Source organism: Abramis brama, assembly GCF_963993115.1.
Source record: "Abramis brama genome assembly, chromosome: 22".
Classification (NCBI taxonomy): Eukaryota; Metazoa; Chordata; class Actinopteri; order Cypriniformes; family Leuciscidae; genus Abramis; species Abramis brama.
Genome location: NC_139984.1, coordinates 31705712 through 31725144, shown reverse-complemented (window position 1 = coordinate 31725144; position 19433 = coordinate 31705712). Strand labels below are relative to the sequence as shown.

Below are 19433 nucleotides of genomic sequence, written 5' to 3'. Positions count from 1 at the left end.
CAAAGTGGGTTGAGATCGTGGCAGTAAGAGAAGCCATGGCTCACGTGGCAGCCGGCAAACTACTGAGTGAAGTTTTTTCCCGTCACGGGGCCCCCACTTACTTAATTTCGGACAGAGGTTCCCCTTTTGTGAGTGAACTACTTGGACAGATGCTTACTGCCCTGGGAACTGAACATCGGTTAACAACTGCATATCACCCGCAGACTAATGCAACAGAGAGGGTAAACCGTACTCTCAAGATGGCCATTCGAGCGTACGTGGATGAAAAAAACACCTCCTGGGACCGATATATCCCACAAATCTGCTTTGCACTACGGACCGCGCCACAGGAAAGCACGGGTCAAACACCGTCCATGATGTTATATGGGAGGCAGTTGGACACTTCATTGGATCTGGTCACTCAGTCTGTCTGGGATGGGATGGAGGAGACTGAAGTCCCATACTCTGAGCGCTTAAGGTTGTCACTGTGCATAATCATGCCAAGGCAGCTTTGGAAGCCAGTCATGACAAAAAGGAAGCTACACTATGATAAAATACACCAATCTGTTTCTTATGACATTGGTGACCTTGTCAGAGTGAGAACTCATCCTAAATCAGATGCTTTGGCCAACTTTACAGCTAAACTAGTGCCCCTGTACTCTGGTCCATACCGTGTCACTCAAGTTTTGTCTAGTATGAACTATAGACTTGCAAAGTTGGACACTGGTGAGGATGCTGGAGTCTTTCATGTAGTAGTAGTAGTAGTAGAGCCTTTATTGTCACTTAGTCACAAGTACCAGCGAAATTAGCCATCAACCTGTCCATACAAACATACATACAATATGACAAGGGGGTAGACAGGACAGGAAGACAGAGCATTGAGGAAAAATTACAGCATAACATGAGGAAAGGTGAGGAGAAAAAAAAAGGCAACCCCCAGACTATGCTCCTGTAAGGAGTACAGTTTGGGAACAGGAAAAAAACACCTCAGCAACATAATCAACATAATCAGTACACAACATAAACACACAAGACTTGCAACAGGGGAGGGGAGTGGGGTATGGAGGTAACCCAGCACAGGCAAGCAGCCATCCGGTCCTGCAGCCATTCTCGGCGCTGGTCACAGACCCGCCTGTCAGACAGGTGGTACAAAGCGTCAAAGGCGAGGGATGGGGGGTGGGGGGGTGATTGTATATCTGTATCTATGTAAGAGTTTGTGTATGTGTAGGCCTGGAGAGTCGCTACGCCTGGCATCCTAATCTAGGTGCCTCAGTCCGCAGGATGTCATAGCGATATACGGCAATTGCCATGGAGACAACCTTGATCAGGTCCCAGACAGAGTCAACAATCAGCAGGTGTCTGTGGGGAATGGGGGAAGGAACGCAAGAGCGTCTCGCTGCAGTGCTCTTCCGGGGGAGTTGTTGTTCCAGCAGCAGCCTCGGCCAAGGCCAGTGCTGGTTGAGGGGGGCCGAAAGCAGATAAGATTGGGGTTGTTTGGTCTTGGGACGAGTAGCCGCATTCCAATTTATACAGCTCCTGGTCCATTTTGGTCTCCGAAACGATTCATTTGCCTTTGCAAAGCTGTGAGCTTCTCCATGATGTTATCCATATTGTGGTTCATTGTCACAGTCTGAGTGCTGACAGCTCTGCCCACTTCAATCATGACGGGCAGCCTTGTGGGGTTTTGGACAGCTGTCACAGCTGTTCTTAATTCCTCGATAAACCAGGGCAATGCCTAATCCAAACAGCAGAAAACCTGTTATCATGGTTCCAAATATGTAGATATCTTCAATGTCCTCCACGGAAAGAGCCACCAGACACACGACCCGCCACCTCTCCCACGCGTCCATCGTGTAGCCAGCTGCAAATGTTCCGGCAGGGCAGTCAGGTTCCCCCGAACCCAAGCTTCTCGTCGAGAAGATGGTGTCAATTGCGTTGAGAGACCAGTTGATCAAATCCATAATTTCTTAGTTTGGAGAGCAGTGCGGAGAGAGTCTCTCAAAGTACAAGACAGTAGACTAGACGAGACGAGAGGAGCAAAGCAGGGAAGGTAAGGGAGAGGAGGGGAAGAAAATGCGACCGCCTTCGTTGAGAGCCAAATAGAAGGGTTAGGAGATGTGGTCAATATGCAGCCTTTCCACACTTGGAACTCGTGTGGCAGCAATATGATGAGTGTGTCTCAGGATGCGGCTGAACCGCCCTATGATGCATTTGAGGACTGTCAGCAGACAACACAGTTGAATGGAGATATTCAGTATGTGAAACATAGTTTGGGTTTTCCAGGTTTCCATGTTTCCATATATGGTGCTGGATGTGTATGTTGTCCTTATGTTGTGTACGGCTGGGGACAGCCTTTTTTCTTTCCGGGGGGGAATCTGTACCAAACGAAACTGTGTATTTACATCCATCACATTATTGTGCGGTGTGCCCTTTAAGAGACTGATCATGTCAGTCATGACGTGCGCTATGCGTGATGACGTTGTTGAGTTGTGAGTTTTGAGATGATAACCACAGTAGATGCTGAGAGTGCTCTACCTTCTTGTTATGCTTTTGTTTATTAATTTATTTTGTGAAGCTAAGAAAGAGTAATCTCTCATGTATGGGAGGATCGCGTTGCCTGTGTACCTGTCATTAAATGTGCATAATACAGCATTTCCGCCTTTAAGATCTTTCTTCCATCGATTTCATGAGAGTTATCCTGGTCAAAGTGTTACAAAATCCCCCAAAAAAGTGTCAAGGAACTTTCTTCACTGAGTTAAATATCTTTGGACCGGAACTGACAGTCAGAATGACAGTTGATGGATGTGAGTGTAAAAACTACTTATGTCAAACACAACAGGTATATTCACCTCAGAGAAGAATATGTGGATTATATTTTGTATTGTATTTTTGTTCATTTTGATTTCTGGCAAATTGTGTGTTTTTCTGGGCGAGTAGGAGTGAACTGCGGTGCTGTCTCATGAATGCGCAGTTGAGCACAGACCATCAGACAAGATCAGGATTTTCGTTAAATAATACAATTTTCATATCGTATAACCCCAGAAAACTTAGAATATACAGCATGTATCGGATAGGCTCATTCTGTGATACCTTTATGTCTTTTTGAAAAAAATGTATGCTGGTCACTATTCTCACAGCCATTAAATGGACGAGCGCGAGAAGGAAATAAAATTCTGCTTTTCTGGTTATAAAACAAAGAAGGACAAACAGCACTAGAACACCAGGGAGAATACATTTTCGTTTTAGGGTGAACTATCTGAACTGTTTTGTTCTAGGTGTGTGTGCGTGTTGTTACGCATGTTTAAATGTGTTTTTGGGCTCCACTAGCCTTATAGTTGTTTTAACAGTTGATGGAATTGTATAAGTAATTTAAAAAAAATGTGGTGCTAGCATTACTTTTAGTTAAACGCAATGTTTTATGTCTGCTGTTCTGAACGTTTAGCATATAGGGCCCTATTTTAACGATCTGAAACGCAAGTATCAAGCGCACAACGCAAGTAACTTTGTGGGCGGGTCTTGGGCGCTGTTGCTATTATACCGGCGGGATAAATGACTCTTGCGCCCGACGCAAATCTAAAATGGGTTGGTCTGAAGTAGCTTCATTATTCATAGGTGTGGTTTGGGCGTAACGTGAAATAAACCAATCAGAGTGACATCTCACATTCCCTTTAAGAGCAGGCGTGCTTCTATGGCGGATTCCTATTATAACGGCGGATTTGCCAGACGCACGCGAGGAGCGGTTCACAGCCGAGGAGATCGACGTTCTCGTCAGTGACGTTGGGGATGGAGAAACACACCCAAATTAACTTTAACAGGTTAAACAGGCGTATGATAATTTGGGTAAATGTGTAAACTAGATGTATGCTTTTATAATAAACTATCTATCTATCTATCTATCTATCCTAATAATGTATGATTTGCAAAAATTATAACTGCTGCATCTGTGTGTAGATGAGAGAATCAAAGTGCGCGTTGAGCACACTCTACATTGATTATGGTCCTTAAAATAACATATGAATAACATGCGCAACGCGCCACTGACTTTAAACTGTTTTTTTTTTCGGCCAGTGGCGGAATTGTTTTCTAAATCTGCAAAATAGCATGAGGGAACGTTTGCACCGGAACACGCCTCCTCTTTGCGCTGCACCGCCCCGGGGAGCGCAAGTGTATTTCTTAGATAACGGACGTGCGTCTGTGGAGGGAAAAGTCCGCTGTGCGCAGGTGCAAAATAGGAATGATACATGCGTCGGTGTACAAAGTCAATTGCGCTGGGTGCAAGATAGGGCCCATAGTCTTAAAGTTTGTGTAATTTTTTCACAGTTTCTACAAGCTGTAACAATGTTTGCAGGTGCGGGCGAGAGTGGACACAAATATTGTGGGCGCGCGTGGGAGTGGAACACACGTTGCGGGAGAAAAATGGTCAGAAATTCAGCGGTTGCGGGATTAAAAAAACAGTCCCGTGCAGGGCTCTTGTCTACGGGACATAAATTAAGCCTTTAAATAAAAGGGTTATTAAGAACCCTTTTTACACTGTCATATACAATAAAAGAGCCTGCAAAGCAACAGGAAATAGAGATGAACACAAAAAAATCTGCCTAGTACCTGCCTTACACAACACTGACGGTGGAGTTGTGCTCAGGAGTAAAGCGGATGAATTCTTTCTACACACACAGCAGCAACGGTCACAATATGACGTTACACTCTGCACGTATGTTTTAAAAAACATAATTTAACATATAAATAACACTTTTTTTAATAGTTCACTTAAAGTGTTTATTACAAATAAATTATTAAATTGCTAAAAATGGATAAATGTAAATGAACAAAGATTTGCGTTGCATTTATAACCAGCTGTCACAAACTGCTCCGAGACAAGAAGGTTGTAGATCCAAATGCAGTATTTTTTTAACAGGGTAATCCAAAGATGTAATCCAAAGTAGAGGTCTGCATTTTGGAAATTTAATCGGTCTGCACTGCGGAAATTTAATCCCGCGGCGCAACATATCTGGTCGGGACAGCCGCGGGATTAAATTTCCGACTAAAAAACGGTCGGTAACTCTGGTGTAATTTGAACGGGAGCGGTCGGTCATTCAATATCACGTTCCCGACGCCGACGTTCTTTAAGAACAGCATATCTTCGCTTTACCTAATCTTAATCTTATCGACCACCCGGTAGGCTATAGGCTACAGTCTGCCCTACATATTGTTCGGTTAAGGCCTACATATTTTGCTTAATGACATGTCATATTTTCTTTCTTTCTCTGACACTTTTCCTGTGTTGACAGCAAAATGTTACGAATTTTGATAATACGAATAAAAATAATAGCCTACACTTCATTTTTTTTTCGCTGCGACATTTTTTCCCCTACTGTCTGCAGCAAAATGTTAAATTTTGTATATTGACAAGGCGAATAAAATAATCAAAAAAAATTTGTGCAGACTACATTTTTATTTTCTCTGTGAAAATGTAGGCCTACATGTGAAATTCTGGGAGATCTATATTAAGCGGGATGGTCGGGTCGGGAAGAAAATTATTCTAAGCAGACAGCGGGTGAACAAATAGTGTATATATAGCGGGAACGGGTGGGTGCGGGATATAACCCCAGCGGGAGCGGGCGGGAGCGGGACTTAAAAAACAGTCCCGCGCAGACCTCTAATCCAAAGTACAGGGACGGTCATACACAGGCAGGCAGTCCATACAAATAAACACAACAAGGCAGGGAACACGGGCAGAAGAGTAATCCACGGAACAGGCAAGAAATCCAAAAACCAAGACACATGAAACCAGGGAGAATGCTCGGAATTACAGTGTAACACTAACCAAGACTTTGCAGATAATGATTGAGAAAACCAGGCTTATATGGGGTGAGCTAAACAAGATAATGAGACACAGGTGAATGTGATAATGGATGAAGAGTCCGGGCAGTGAGTTATGGGAAATGTAGTTTGTGAGGGAATGACAATAGTCTGATGTGGAGTGCCCTCTGGTGGCTCTCAAGGGCACTCCAGTTGGTGACCATTATTGCAATGTTTTTGAAACGGGTTTCCAAGTGCAAGTTTTTAAAAACGGTCTTCGTATAAACAACAAAAACACAAATCTCTGAAGACGATGACGTCATGCACATTCGTATTATGTGTTCAATCTATAGTGTTTCATCGTCATCTAATGGCCTGGGACCAGAATACAGCGTTTTTAGTCATTTCCGCAGATCCATGTGAATGGGGATCGTTTAGACCAGGGGTGCCCAACCCTGCTCCTGCCGATCGACTGTCCTGCACAGTTCATTTCCAACCCTAATCAAACACACCTGCCTTTAATTTTCAAGTGATCCTGAAGACCTTAATTGGTTTCTTCAGGTGTGTTTGATTAGGGTTGGAGATGAAATGTGCAGGACAGTCGATCGGCAGGAGCAGGATTGGGCACCCCTGGTTTAGACAATGGTGTCATTTGTACGTGGAAAACTCAAAGGAAGAACTTCTCAGTTTTAAGCATATTGTTGTCATGTAAACATACCTTTAATTGCATCCTAGTTAGTCTCATTGGTTACTGATTACATTTAGCTGTCTGTCATTAAGTTTCCCTGTGTATTTATACCCCCACATACATACAGTTTTATTCCTGTCTATATTCTTAAGGTTTTTACTGAGGGGTTTGTTTGTATATCATTCACCTGATTTATAGAACATTGTATTCCTAAAAACATGGTGAAAAAATATTTTTTTCAGTGAGGAAATTTCAGTTTTTTTTCAGTTTCAGAGTGAGGAAAAGAGAAATCCAAAATCCCCTCAGTAAAAATATTTAACTTATTTAAATATTTAAATATTTCAGAAGATTTTACCGGTAATACTGAAAATATTAGAAATTTTTAAAGTAATCAATCAACTAGAGGTTTAGCCTCAACTGTGTTAGAAAGCTCATGTGTAAAACATATTGAATTAAATGCTTTAAAAATAATGATCATATTTAACAGTCTTCTCTCTCTCCTGCTGTAGATGAGCTCATCCCTGTACACTCGTCCACACACAAAGAACTGGACTGAGATCAGGATTGACTCTGATGTGAATGTGAACTCTCTGTGTAGAGCTCTGACTGAACTGAAGAAAACTCTAGATGAGACACTAAATGAAAAACTCACTCAAACTGGTATGTGAATATCAAAATACAGTGTATAGTTTATTTTGTGAGTAGCTATGTTTTTCAAGGAATATTATGGATTAAAGAAAATGTAAGCATCGGTGACCTGCTGGTGATAACTTAAACTTGCCATGTTAGCATTATGATAAAATCAACCTATGTAAAGTTAGGTAAAAATTTAATCAAACAGTCTATGTAAAGTTATTTCCAAACTTGTTTATAACCGGTAATTACAGTATTACTTTAACTTACTTTAGAGACATGTAAGTGATATGATGTGACTATTCATGTACAAACACTAATACAAATCACTGTAAAAAATGTTACATGCTATCTAAAAAAAATTATAGTAACAATATTACACAATGATATTTTTGAGTAGTTTTTAAGGCTTGATATCTTTAATGAAATCTACCTGAATAAATCATTTTTTAATATGTAAAAAGACTTGAGAGTGTGTAAATCATGGGCTAATTTTCACTTAAGCTATTGCTTATTAAACAAAGCAACATACTATTAGTACATGCAGTTATTCACAACCTATCCATAAGCTCTACTCTTCAATGGTAATGCTCAAAACATCATCATGTCAAACATAACTGAACATTATGAACAGATGTTCCCTTTCGAGAACAGTCTCTCGTATTACGTAGCTATATGTTATGGGGAAACTCCTTTTCTCAAGAATATTGAAGCCTTTATTTTAAAACGCAGTGTAGTTGTGGGAACTGCACAAACCTATGGCAAAGCAGCTGATGCACGTGAACCAATCATGGTGCTTTGCGCCTCGCACGCGCCGAAGCCCACCAGAATGGGCGTGGGAATCAGATTTAATCTCCTTCAGCGAACTCTTCACTTCACTGTTTCTCCTGCTAAGAAGCCTTCACCGTCGACGAGCCCCAGCAGCGGAACGAGCGGCTCAGCGGACAGCGGCCTCCCGTTCCACACGCTAGAACTGCAGCCATCCGGCAAGAAGCCTATATCCTATGAAAGTGTTTTACATTGTGTTCGCCACACAGTGAGTGCACTTCATGCCTGGGACGTCACCACGCGGAAGCTGCACTCGGCAAAGGCGGTTGCTCTCACTGTGAGAGTATGCCGATCTCCATGCTGCACTCGCGGCTAGCTCTCTTCTCAGAGGGCGACCCCGCACCTCGCGCTCTCCTGTTTCCAGCCCTCCTCAAACCGCGGAGGAAGAAACAACGGGGCCAGATGATGCCTGAGCGAATTGAGACGAGCGAGCCCACGCCGGCCACGACCCCTCATGTCTCGCTCTCTCCAGCGGAGATCCCTTCACCTGTTCTGTTCACTCAGACGGACCAGCGCCCCTCTCCGCAAATGGCAGGCCTCGTTTTTTTCGGTGGATCAGAAGAGGAGGAAGATGACAGCCTGTCTTTGGCTGAATCCGAGTGCGAGTGTGAACAGGCCCCTCGACAAAGACCAGCGCCGTTCTTTCCTGAGGTACACGACGAGCTGACTAAATCATGGCCTGCCCCCTACTCGGCCCGCCTGAGAACATCAACCTCCACAACACTCTCCACCGTTGATGGCGCTGAGGAGAAGGGATACGAGAAGCTGCCCCCCCTAGAGGAAGCAGTGGCCGCGCACCTCTGCCCGCCCACTGCTATTGGATGGAGATTCAAGGCAGTTCATCCATCGAAACCCTGCAGAGCTACTTCAGCTCTCGCTGGCCGAGCTTACACCGCCGCTGGCCAAGCTGCATTGGTCCTGCACACCATGGCGGTCCTCCAGGTGTTCCAAGCTAAACTCCTCCACTCCATGGACGTGTCTGGACCTAACCCTGAGACTTTTAGGGACCTGCGCAGCGCCACTGATCTAGCCCTGTGTGCCACATAAACCACTGCCCAGGCTATTGGAAGGAGTATGGCCAGTTTGATTGTGCTAGAGCGCCACCTCTGGCTAAACCTGATGGAGATTAAGGACTCAGGCAAGACTGCTTTTCTGTACTCTGCAGTCTCTAACACTGGCCTCTTCGTTCTTGCTGTGAATAGCTTCTCCGAGCGCTTCACCGAAGCACAGAAGGCATTGCAGGCCATGTGTCACTTCTTGCCGAAACGCTTGCAAGAAAGCACCGCCCTCTCATCCAGCAAAGCCAGTGCCACCGGTTTCTCAGCCCCGCCCAGCGGCTGAAACTCACCGGCGCCTGCAGTCAGCAAATCGCTACTCTTTCCTGGAGCGTCAGGGGCCCCGACAACAAGATTGTGTTGGACCCTGAGCCTCGAAAGCCTTCCTAGTCGCATGACAGGGTGGCCGGGTCCCCTTGCATGGCAGCCCGCCCCCAGACTTCATTCAACCCCTAGCCAATCGGGCCGAGGCCTGGGCAGCCATCCCCAATGTGTCAGAATGGGTAATGAACACAATTAAACAAGGTTACTCGCTCCAATTCGCTCGCAGAACCCCGCACTTTCGCGCCGTGGTCGAGACAACAGTGAGAAGCAGCGTGGCTCACGTCCTTCGCACCAAAGTATCATACCTGTTGGCAAAAGGAGCTGTAGAAACTGTTCCCCTGTCACTGAGCGAGTAAGGCTTTTACAGCCGCTACTTCCTCGATCCAAAGAAGGATGGCGGCCTCACGCCCATCCTAGACCTCAGACACACCTGAACAAGGCCCTCATGAGACGGCCATTCAGGATGTTGACAACCAACACACGCAAATTCGCCTGGGGGATTGGATTTTGTCAGTGGATCTGCTTACTTTCATATCCAGATAGCTCCCCATCACAGGCCATTCTTGAGATTCGCCTTCGAGGGACAGGCTTATCAATACACAGCCCTGCCATTCATCCTGTCTCTGGCACCTCGTACATTTACGAAGTGCATGGACGCAGCTCTTTCCCCCCTGAGACAGCGGGGAATGATAGTTCTGAATTACCTCGACGATCGGCTCATTCTGGCCCAATCGGAGGCCGAATTACTGACCCACAGAACCTGGCTTCTCAGCCATTTGCAATGCCTTGGGCTCAGGATACATTTTTCCAAGAGTGTACTGTCTCCTAGCCAAAGTGTAACCTTCCTGGGAACAGTTATCCACTCGGTTCAGATGAGAGCATGGCTCACGCCAGACCGCGCTCTCTCCATTCAACAACAAGCAGCTTCGTTCAGGGCGGACTCTCACACGCCCCTCAGAACATTTCAGAGGATTCTGGGCCTTATGGCCTCAGCATCGTCAGTGCTCCAACTGGGCCTACTGCACATGCATCCCCTGCAGCACTGGCTAAAGCCCCGAGTACCAGCTCATGCGTGGCGTTCAGGCCACTTGCACATCAAAGTGAACCACAGCTGTATCAGAGCCCTGGCTCCTTGGAAAGTAGCCGACTGATACCAATCAAGCGTGAACATGGGAGTGGTCTCGAGGAGAAAGGTGATTTCAACAGATGCCTCCAACCTAGGTTGGGGAGCCCTGTTCGAGGGCAGGCCCATTTCCGGCCTCCGAGCCCGGAAAGGTGCTTGCAAATCAACTGCCTCGAAATGAGAGCGTTTTTTCTGGCCTTAAAAGCCTTCCTCCCAAACCTGGGCTCATTCAACGAGAGGCATGGCCTCACCTTGGGACTGGTGTCAGCTCTGCTCTGTGCTCGCTGTGCAGCTGCACTGTGTTTTAAAATAAAGCCTTCAATATTCTCGAGAAAAGGAGTTTTCCCCTAGCGTATAGCTACGCAATACTCATTCCCTTACTAAGTTAAGGAACCGTGGTTACGTTAGTAACCGAGTAAGTTTCCCTTCACTCAAAAACACATAAAATAAAATAACACTTAATTCCAATATTTACTCTCCATTTCCAGCCATATGCAAAGCGTGCTGGGAACTAACAATGGTGTATCTAAATAAAACTGCATAATTCAACTAATTCTCTAAAAATAAATAGGTAGCCTTCTTTCCTTAATTTTATCATCTTAATCGGTTCCTCAATTCAAGCCTTAAAAATACTTACGTTGCCTTAAAAAAAATTGGAAAATTTATCTCTTGGTTTTATTAGTGAAATGTTCTCATGCCACTGATGCTGCCAGTAGAGAGAAACTCACTGTTAACCTGAAATTATTGCTATAAATAATTAATCATTATATTGTCATCTGTGTCCACAGGGTTGAAGTTTGTGCAGAAGTTTGCAGGTACAGTGTGACTGACACCATTTTCTTCAATACACTTACAAAACTGTGTTAATCTGTATTATATACTGTACATCTGAAAATGTTTGTTCTGAAGTTAATTGATAATGTCTGATCTCTCTCAGTGGATGTGACTCTGGATCCTGATACAGCGAATCCACATCTCATCCTGTCTGATGATGGAAAACAAGTCAGTTATGGAGACGTTAGGCGGAACATCCAAGAAAACCCAAAGAGATTTAATAAGAGTTTGTGTGTTCTGGCAAAGCAGGGATTCAGTTCAGGGAGATTTTACTATGAGGTGCAGGTGAAGGGAAAGACTGGGTTGAGGTTAGGAGTGATCAGAGAATCCATTAACAGGAAGGGGGCGATCAGACTGAGTCCTGTGGATGGAGTTTGGACTGTGATTCTGATAAATGAGAATCAATATAAAGCTTGTCAACGTCCATCTGTCTCTTTATCTATGAGAGTGAAACCTGAGAAGGTTGGTGTGTTTGTGGATTATGAGGAGGGTCTGGTCTCTTTTTATGACGTGGAGTCCAGATCTCATATCTACTCTTTCACTGGTCAGACTTTCTCTAACAAACTCTATCCATATTTTAGCCCAGGTGATAATGATGAAGGTAAAAACTCAAACCCACTGATCATCACTCCTGTCTCACCTTTAATGGATTAGAATATGTAAATGAAAACCAAAAAAGAATTTGCACAAACCATAATCAATTTATCAATTTAATCAATAGATTTTACCAGAACACTTTATAATAATACAGTAACAAAGTACTAAATAATTTGCAAACTATTAGTTTATAGTTAATTAACAGTTTATAAACTGTACTGTTAATACATTAATAGACTGTATTCAAGTAATGAGATCTTCATTCATTTTCATTGTAATCAAAAAGTGTCATTGTTTAATTCGCTCATATATAAAGAGTAAGATAATGCTTTATTAACAACTTATTAACCATAAACAGTTCTCTCTTTAGATTAGGTCACAGAAAAAGTGCTTAAATGCTTTAATCCAGCCTTTATTGGACATTAATTACATTATTATTAAGAGTGTTAAAATGTTTACAAACACACACACACACACACACAAACACACACGCATACACACTTTCTCTCACACACACACACACTCTCTCACACAAACACACATTCTCACATTCTCACATACACGCACACACGCGCAGTCTTTGCTTTTCTCTTTCATTTATACTTTGCTTTTAAAATATACTATGAAGTTGACATATGATTTAATATTATATATGGTTAAATAATATACTACACTTCCTGTAGAGTGTTTCAACATGTTTTTTTGTAAGGAAATCACTGAAGCCATTTTCTCTCTATCCTCTCCAGCTGTAAATTTTTGAATTACTGAAATATTGTGGTTCTTGGTTTATACTGTAATAACTGCAGCATCTGAATAAAGACAAGCGTTCAATTCTATAACTGATATTGAGTGTAATCTAAACAGCTTGATAATTATTATGCAAATACACATGCTTTACAATGACAGTGTTTTTCACTTTGCTTTGACCACAATATCAGCAATTTGTCACTTAACTATTAAAAAAACTATTATCTCAGTTTGTCACTTTCATCTTCACATCCATCAAGAGGAGCCGAGTGGGCCCTGGTCAGTGGCGGTACAGCAATAGTGGCTGGGGGACTACATCTCCATTCCCTCCTTCAGGGAACGAGGGTTACATACGTAACCGAGACGTTCCCTTTCAGTCAGTCACGTTCGACGTAGTCGACGTGTTGACTGACTGGGATCCTACCAAAACGCCACTACTTGCTGCCACCTTCCAGTGCCTAGACAAAAGCCTGCTGATCTTACACACATGCGAATATGACAGGGCTTAGGCCAGAAAAGTCACTGCTGTTCCACAGGACCACTGGGAAAGCGTACCCTATCAATGGAAGGAAGGGACGATGCGGAAGCCACATCCTGTCCGAAGAAGGTAACATGTGGAGAACACATATGGACTCAGTGAACTAGTGAACTAGCGAACTAGCGGGCAGTACAACATATGGTATGTCACTGAGGTAGCTCCAGCCAAGAAAAGGGGGAGCAAAACCAATAGTGACAGCAGAGCAGGCTCTGACGAGGGAAGACATGGGCTCACGCAGGGAGTCAATCCGTGGAAAACACATATGAGATCACCGTAGGGATCACAACATACATCCACCTAACACAAGTTCCACAAGCATACAAGTGATAGGTCTAGTATCGAATGTTCCGCCACGTCCAACATCGAAGGGGTGAGGAGGAGCTCAACAGGGTTCAGAAAAGGGAACTCACTGGAGTAAAGGCGCACTTATCCAGTCCATAGGAGGGAAATGGCGCAGCAAGCCGACATTACAAACCGGGCTAAGGAAGCTAGCTTCGTTTGAAGGGAGCTACTGACTCAACAAACATAGGCTAATCTCTTAGCGAATGTGCTGGTGTCGCCCAGCCCACAACTCTTAATTTGTTTAGCGAGGCACTCATGTCAACACCCAAGCGGGGGCTACACTCACTCTATGGAGGAGCTCACTACTCAGGTGGGCATGGTAGACCTTGGAATTTCACCAAGATGATGTCCACACTAATTTAGTAGGCCAACCTCCTTTCTGTCCTATATAACCGCAATAGCGGGAGGAACAGAGAAAAAAGTCAGGGCTGGGTCTGCCTCCTCCAGGGCAGCGCTGTAACGAATGGATAGAGGGGACAATAGCAAGTAAAACAGATCTTTATTAGAATGTATAGCACCAGTCTCAGAGTGAATAGGAAGGCAGACAAAGTTCTCAGTAATGTTGGAAGATCGCAGATGCAGTTCACAAGAGAGATGTGTAGATCACAAGATCCTTCTCAGTGCGATGGTAATCTCCGATGATGATGATGGCAAGGCAGCGCAGGCTTGCGTGGACAACTCGATCCGATGGTCAGACGTGAAGTGATGAACCCAGTGTCGGTGAAGAGTGAAGACATAAACTGCAACAGCGAACTTCCAGACGAAGACAAAGCAGGAGACACGAGGAGCCGAAGAAACAGGAACACAACAGGTAACATCCACAAAACAACGATCTGACAAACACAAGACGCATGAGGTGAGTATAAATAGGCAGTGGTAATGCACAACACCTGTCGCTGATTCCCCCGGAGGATAATCAGCAACCACGCCCACACACACACACACATTCATTCACAAATACACACACACAGCGCAAGGAAGCGTCAATGAATTCCTCAACCGTGACAAGCGCTTGCAGGCTCACCACCTGGTCCCGTTTAAGGGAGAGGTAGGAACCTTGGGCAAAATCCAGGCCGGGGTCTCAATTAATGAGAGTTAGCCGGCCTAAAACTAGGCGCGATTCGTTGACCGAAAATGTGTGCAGGTCCCCTACCTTCTCGATAGAGTAAGCAAATAAGAGAACTGTTTCTTTACAAACAGACTTTTAACTCAACTACCTGTAGTACTCAGGGGAGGTCTCTGAGTGCAGTAGCACTGGAGATAGGTCCCCAGAAGGTATAGAAGAGGCGCAAGGACGATCAAGTCATACTTCCTATATCTCAACTGCATCCTGATGTGCTTTAAAGGCAACATCATTTTGAGGGTGGAGCGGACAGCCACACTCCGAACCATCTCTGCAGGTAGGAAGCACAGAGGTGATCGAACACTCTCGGGGGTCTTCTCTTGAGAAGAACACCAACAACGAACAGGTTCTACTTCAGATCGTAAGCAAGCCTCTCTTCTTAGAGGGAGCTCTCACAGAAGTAAAGTATCTAAGCTCTTTCAGAGGTAGATAGCTGAACCACCGCACAGGCCTGGATTCTCCGGCCCGGTGCGGGTGCCAATGGTGCCCCATCCCTGAGGAGTTTCAGAGTAATGAGTCAGGAAGGCTGTCTAAGGGACGAGGTCCTAGTTGAGCCATTACGGGGCAACTAAAGAACCTGTTCCTCTGACCTGACTTGGCACAGTGATGTGCAAGAAGGCTCGCTGGGGATAAATGCACTTGCGTAGACCCTGGCGTCAGCTGTGTTTAAGGGAGTAAACAACTAGCAAAATTCTCTTTTTTTTTTCTTTTTTTTGGAAACAAATCAGAACGGCAACATATGTAACTGTGCGGCCCCGAAATTATCCGTGACAGCTGGAACACCTGGGGATGGAGTCTCCACTCTCTTCGGCAACAGGCTATCGTGAGACCATCTGTGCGGCACGATTGAGCAGGCCGGAATTTTTAAAGTGGAAGAAGTGACCTCAGAAGCTTCTGACCCCATAGGAGGAGATGGCGGGCGAGTTGTGATATGTGAGGGAAGTGTTTAGTGCAACAGTCGCTGTATTGGGCAGTGCATCTTGCTGAGCAGCGGCATCAAGCAAGGAAACAGGGCAATTCAATGTTGTTGTTTTTCTGCATTAGTCATGTGTAGTGTTTAACAACTTGAACAGGGACTTAAAAAAGGGGACAAATAGCGCTGCACATGGGCGGGTGCCGGACGAACTGAAACGTCTTTAGCAGAGTCTGATGATACAAGAACCGGCTGAGTCGATCGGGAACACTTTTCAGTGCTGCAACGGACCAATACAGGGGGCCCAATGTATCAAGACATACTCAGAGTGAGGCAGTGGGTTAAAGACAGGGACCCAGCTCAGAAGGCCCGAAAGCGGCCCGAAGCAGGATCCGTGTTGTAAACACCTGTCTCTAGGTGGTGGCAGAGAATGCGAGAGAAGGCGTGACTGGGTCCTCAAACGCACTCAATGCCAGCTAATGAAGCCAAGTCTGTAGGTACGGGGGAACCACTGGATCAGCCAGGAGGACCATTTAGTGCTACAACTAAGCGAAGCAGTGGAACCACGGATACCACAGCCTCCAGGCTAACAAACAGGGACCCAGTTCGAAAGGCCCGAAGGCGGCCCGAGACAGGGTCTGACTGTGTAGTGCGACTCTTACCTGTCTAGATGACCTCAGAGAGTGCGTGAGAAGGTGAAACTGGGTTCTCGAACCGCACCCAACTGTTGGCTGGCGAAGCAAGAGGTCGCACACCAACAGTCTAACCTCTATGGACTCAGGAACAGAGGAAATAGCTCCTCCTCCATCTGCTCTTGAGCAGACCCAGTTCTCCGCTGCGTCACCGAACAACCCAACCTGGGAAATTGGGGAGTCCAGGAACCAAACCTTTTCTGTATACACCATATCAACCAGGCTGAACCAACTATGACGCTTCTGAACCACCAGGGTGGACATCGCTAGAGCGATCGCACAGGCCGCAATGCTTGTGCTTTGGAGAGCCAAGTTAGTTGCAGTGCAGAGCTCACTCATGAGCACACAGTCTAAACTACCCTCGTGCATATTCAGGAGTGTTTTGGCCTGGTAGACCTGTAACAATGCCATGGCATGCAGAGAGGAAGCAGCTTGCCCTGCCATGGCATGCAGAGAGGAAGCAGCTTGCCCTGCCATGGCATGCAGAGAGGAAGCAGCTTGACCGTAAGCTCTATAAGCTCCGTCCATAAGAACAGACGAAAACTCACAGGCCCGCGAGGGGAAACGAGGCTCCCCCGAGCCAGATGCAGCGGCCACTGGACACAGGTGTGCCGCAACAGATAGCTCCACTGGAAGGACAGCCACGTAACCTCTCACTGCTCCTGCTTCAAGGGTAGTGAGGGGGGAGAAACTACCCAGATCGTTTCCAGCTGTAAAAGGTGCCATCCTTTATCTAGTCAGCTCTCCATGCACTTCGGGAAAGAAAAGCACTGGGGCGGCAGGCTGAGAACCAGCACGGCCCGCCCCGAGAAACCAATCATCCAACCGTGACTGAGCAGGACACGGTGGAGGGTTCCACTCAAGCCCGACAGCCGCGGCGGCCCGTTTCAGCATAGCTGATAAATGTGGATCCAGCTCAGGCAACCTTGAACTCCCTGAAGGAGACAACGCCGCTGAGTCATCATCTCCAGAGCCCAGCTCACCCTCCGATGTTGCAATCTTATCCTCCTGGGGAATTTCCAATGGAACCTCTGGCCCATCCATTACAGACAGGCCAGCGCACTGTCCACAGGGAATGGTTACCGGGCAGAATCTCCTTCACTATTCTACAATCACCCAAATCACACGGCACCTGAGGGTGAAGTGTAAAAATGGGGACTTCACCTTCGCGAATGAAGGCGAGTCTAGATCTGTAACGTTAAAATACAGACTGAAGAAATTGCAAGTAAAATGATGGTTTATTAGAACAGAGTTCACTCAGGAAGAAACTCAGGAAGGTAAATGTTCACTCAGAAGGAAACTCAGGAAACCACAGACATCAGGTGGTAGTCAGTCGATCACACGTTGCAGACAGCAGGAGAGCGGTGACGAAGGGACTGAGATGGACGATCATGAAGAGTGCTGAGTGAAGTGAAGTGGTGAGACCGTGAGTGAAGCAATCCAGAATCCAGTGAATACGGGAAACACGAGGAACACAGGAACAGGCACAGACATGGAAAGCTAGACAACAATCTGACAAACACAAGACGAAAGACAAGGCATTAAGTAGGCTGGCTAGATGGTATGCAGCTGCCGCTGATGAGGATCAATCAGCGGTAACGCCCACATGAAACAATCAGCGCAAACGAGACACACCCACACATATACACAGACACAAGACATGAGTGAGACAACGGATCTAACCGTGACAAGATCTAGACCCGCAATGAGAACATAAACTATCCACAAAAGCTGCTTCAGTGTGCTGTGAGCCCAAACACATGATGCAACAATTGTGACCATCACAGGAGGACAGGCAACAACCACATCCAGAAACACATGGGTGGAATGACATCTTGAAAAAGAAGCAAACTCACCCGTGTTGCTCTTTCAGGAAATGAAAAACTCTCACCAGAAACTGCACACGCAGGGGAATAATCGCGGCAACACTGACAGGGATAGAACCTGTATGGGTGAAGCACTCACTCTCCTCGCCCTCAACCGACCAACCATCAGACAAACAAACTCAAACAAGAAAATTTGCTTTGCTGTTAAAACAGCAGTTGAGAGCTTAGAAAGCTCACTATCACCGCTGACATGTGCTATAATCACCAACACCGGGAAAGACTTCCTGAAGAAGTTGTAATCATTGTAATACAACACCTATCTTCAAACACATCGACATAAAGGCCGATCGGCTCCGAAGCGAAAGACAACTGGTGCGTGCATCCACTTCCGTATTTATACCCGCGCTGCGGGGGCGGAGTGAGTGATGTAATTCACGCACGCCAATGTCCATTGGCTAAATCTACTCTGTCAAGTTATAACAGTAATGAAAAACATGCTTTTATATATATATATATATGTATATATATATGTATATAATGTATAGCATAGGCTACATTCGTACATTTATATTTGTTTTATAGGCTTTAATTTGCACATTGATTGAAGGAGAATATTGGGAAGGTTGAGGATTAACATGTTTCTTTCTTAATAAAACAAGAAATAAATGGCAGATAATCAAAATAGCAGCCCTTCATTAATATCATTGTTAAAAAGCCAGCGTTTATCAAGCATAGCGTTAGTTCTGGCAGGTCATGTTAGTCAAGCTCGCATCAGCTGACCCTCAGCTGACCCTCAGCTGATCCACATCTACCTATAGGAATACGACGCCGATCACTGTATACATATATAAGCTCCTTCAGTATTATCAGCAGCTCAGGAGCTAATTACCCTCCTCCATCCCCAGCTCCTCCTCTTGCTCAGTCAGGATTTAGGATTCTGATTTCCCTTTGAATCAGAATAAATTCTAGATAATGTTGTACTTTAAAATCTTGAATTAAATATATTTGCAAAATTTCATGTTGGTTCTGTTCTGTTTACCCCAAGGGGAGTTATTGCTGCTCTCCCTGCTCTTATCCATGCTAGGCTGCATGGATGCGCAGGGAGTTCTCACCCAGAACTGAACCATACCGCCAATCCAAACTGTATGCTAATTGTCAATCATATTTGACGGTAGTGGTCCTGACAGAAACAAGAGTTTTACACAGATGAGAAAATAAAACTATAGAAAAGTGACTTTAAAAGCAACTCTTGTAACAGTTTCTGACATAGCAGACAAATATCATGAAAAAGTAAAAACATTAAAGGATGAAACATACCTGATGGAATATCATCATCTTCATCATCATCATCTTCATCATCATCATCATCGCTCTGTTCTTCCTCAGCTGTGGTTT

At 45.1% G+C, this 19433-nt stretch overlaps 1 protein-coding gene across 1 annotated transcript in view; it reads left to right on the top strand.

Annotated features, from left to right (window-relative positions):
- Positions 1–12692, top strand: part of LOC311072944 (E3 ubiquitin-protein ligase TRIM39-like) — a 30150-nt gene extending 17458 nt beyond the window's left edge. Inside the window, exons 5-7 of the mRNA XM_084098318.1 lie at positions 6973–7123; positions 11215–11241; positions 11364–12692. Of these exons, the coding sequence (XP_083954444.1) occupies positions 6973–7123; positions 11215–11241; positions 11364–11914 (729 nt within the window). The 3' untranslated portion in view covers positions 11915–12692. The remainder of the gene's footprint in view (positions 1–6972; positions 7124–11214; positions 11242–11363) is intronic.
- The last annotated feature ends 6741 nt before the right edge of the window (positions 12693–19433 follow it).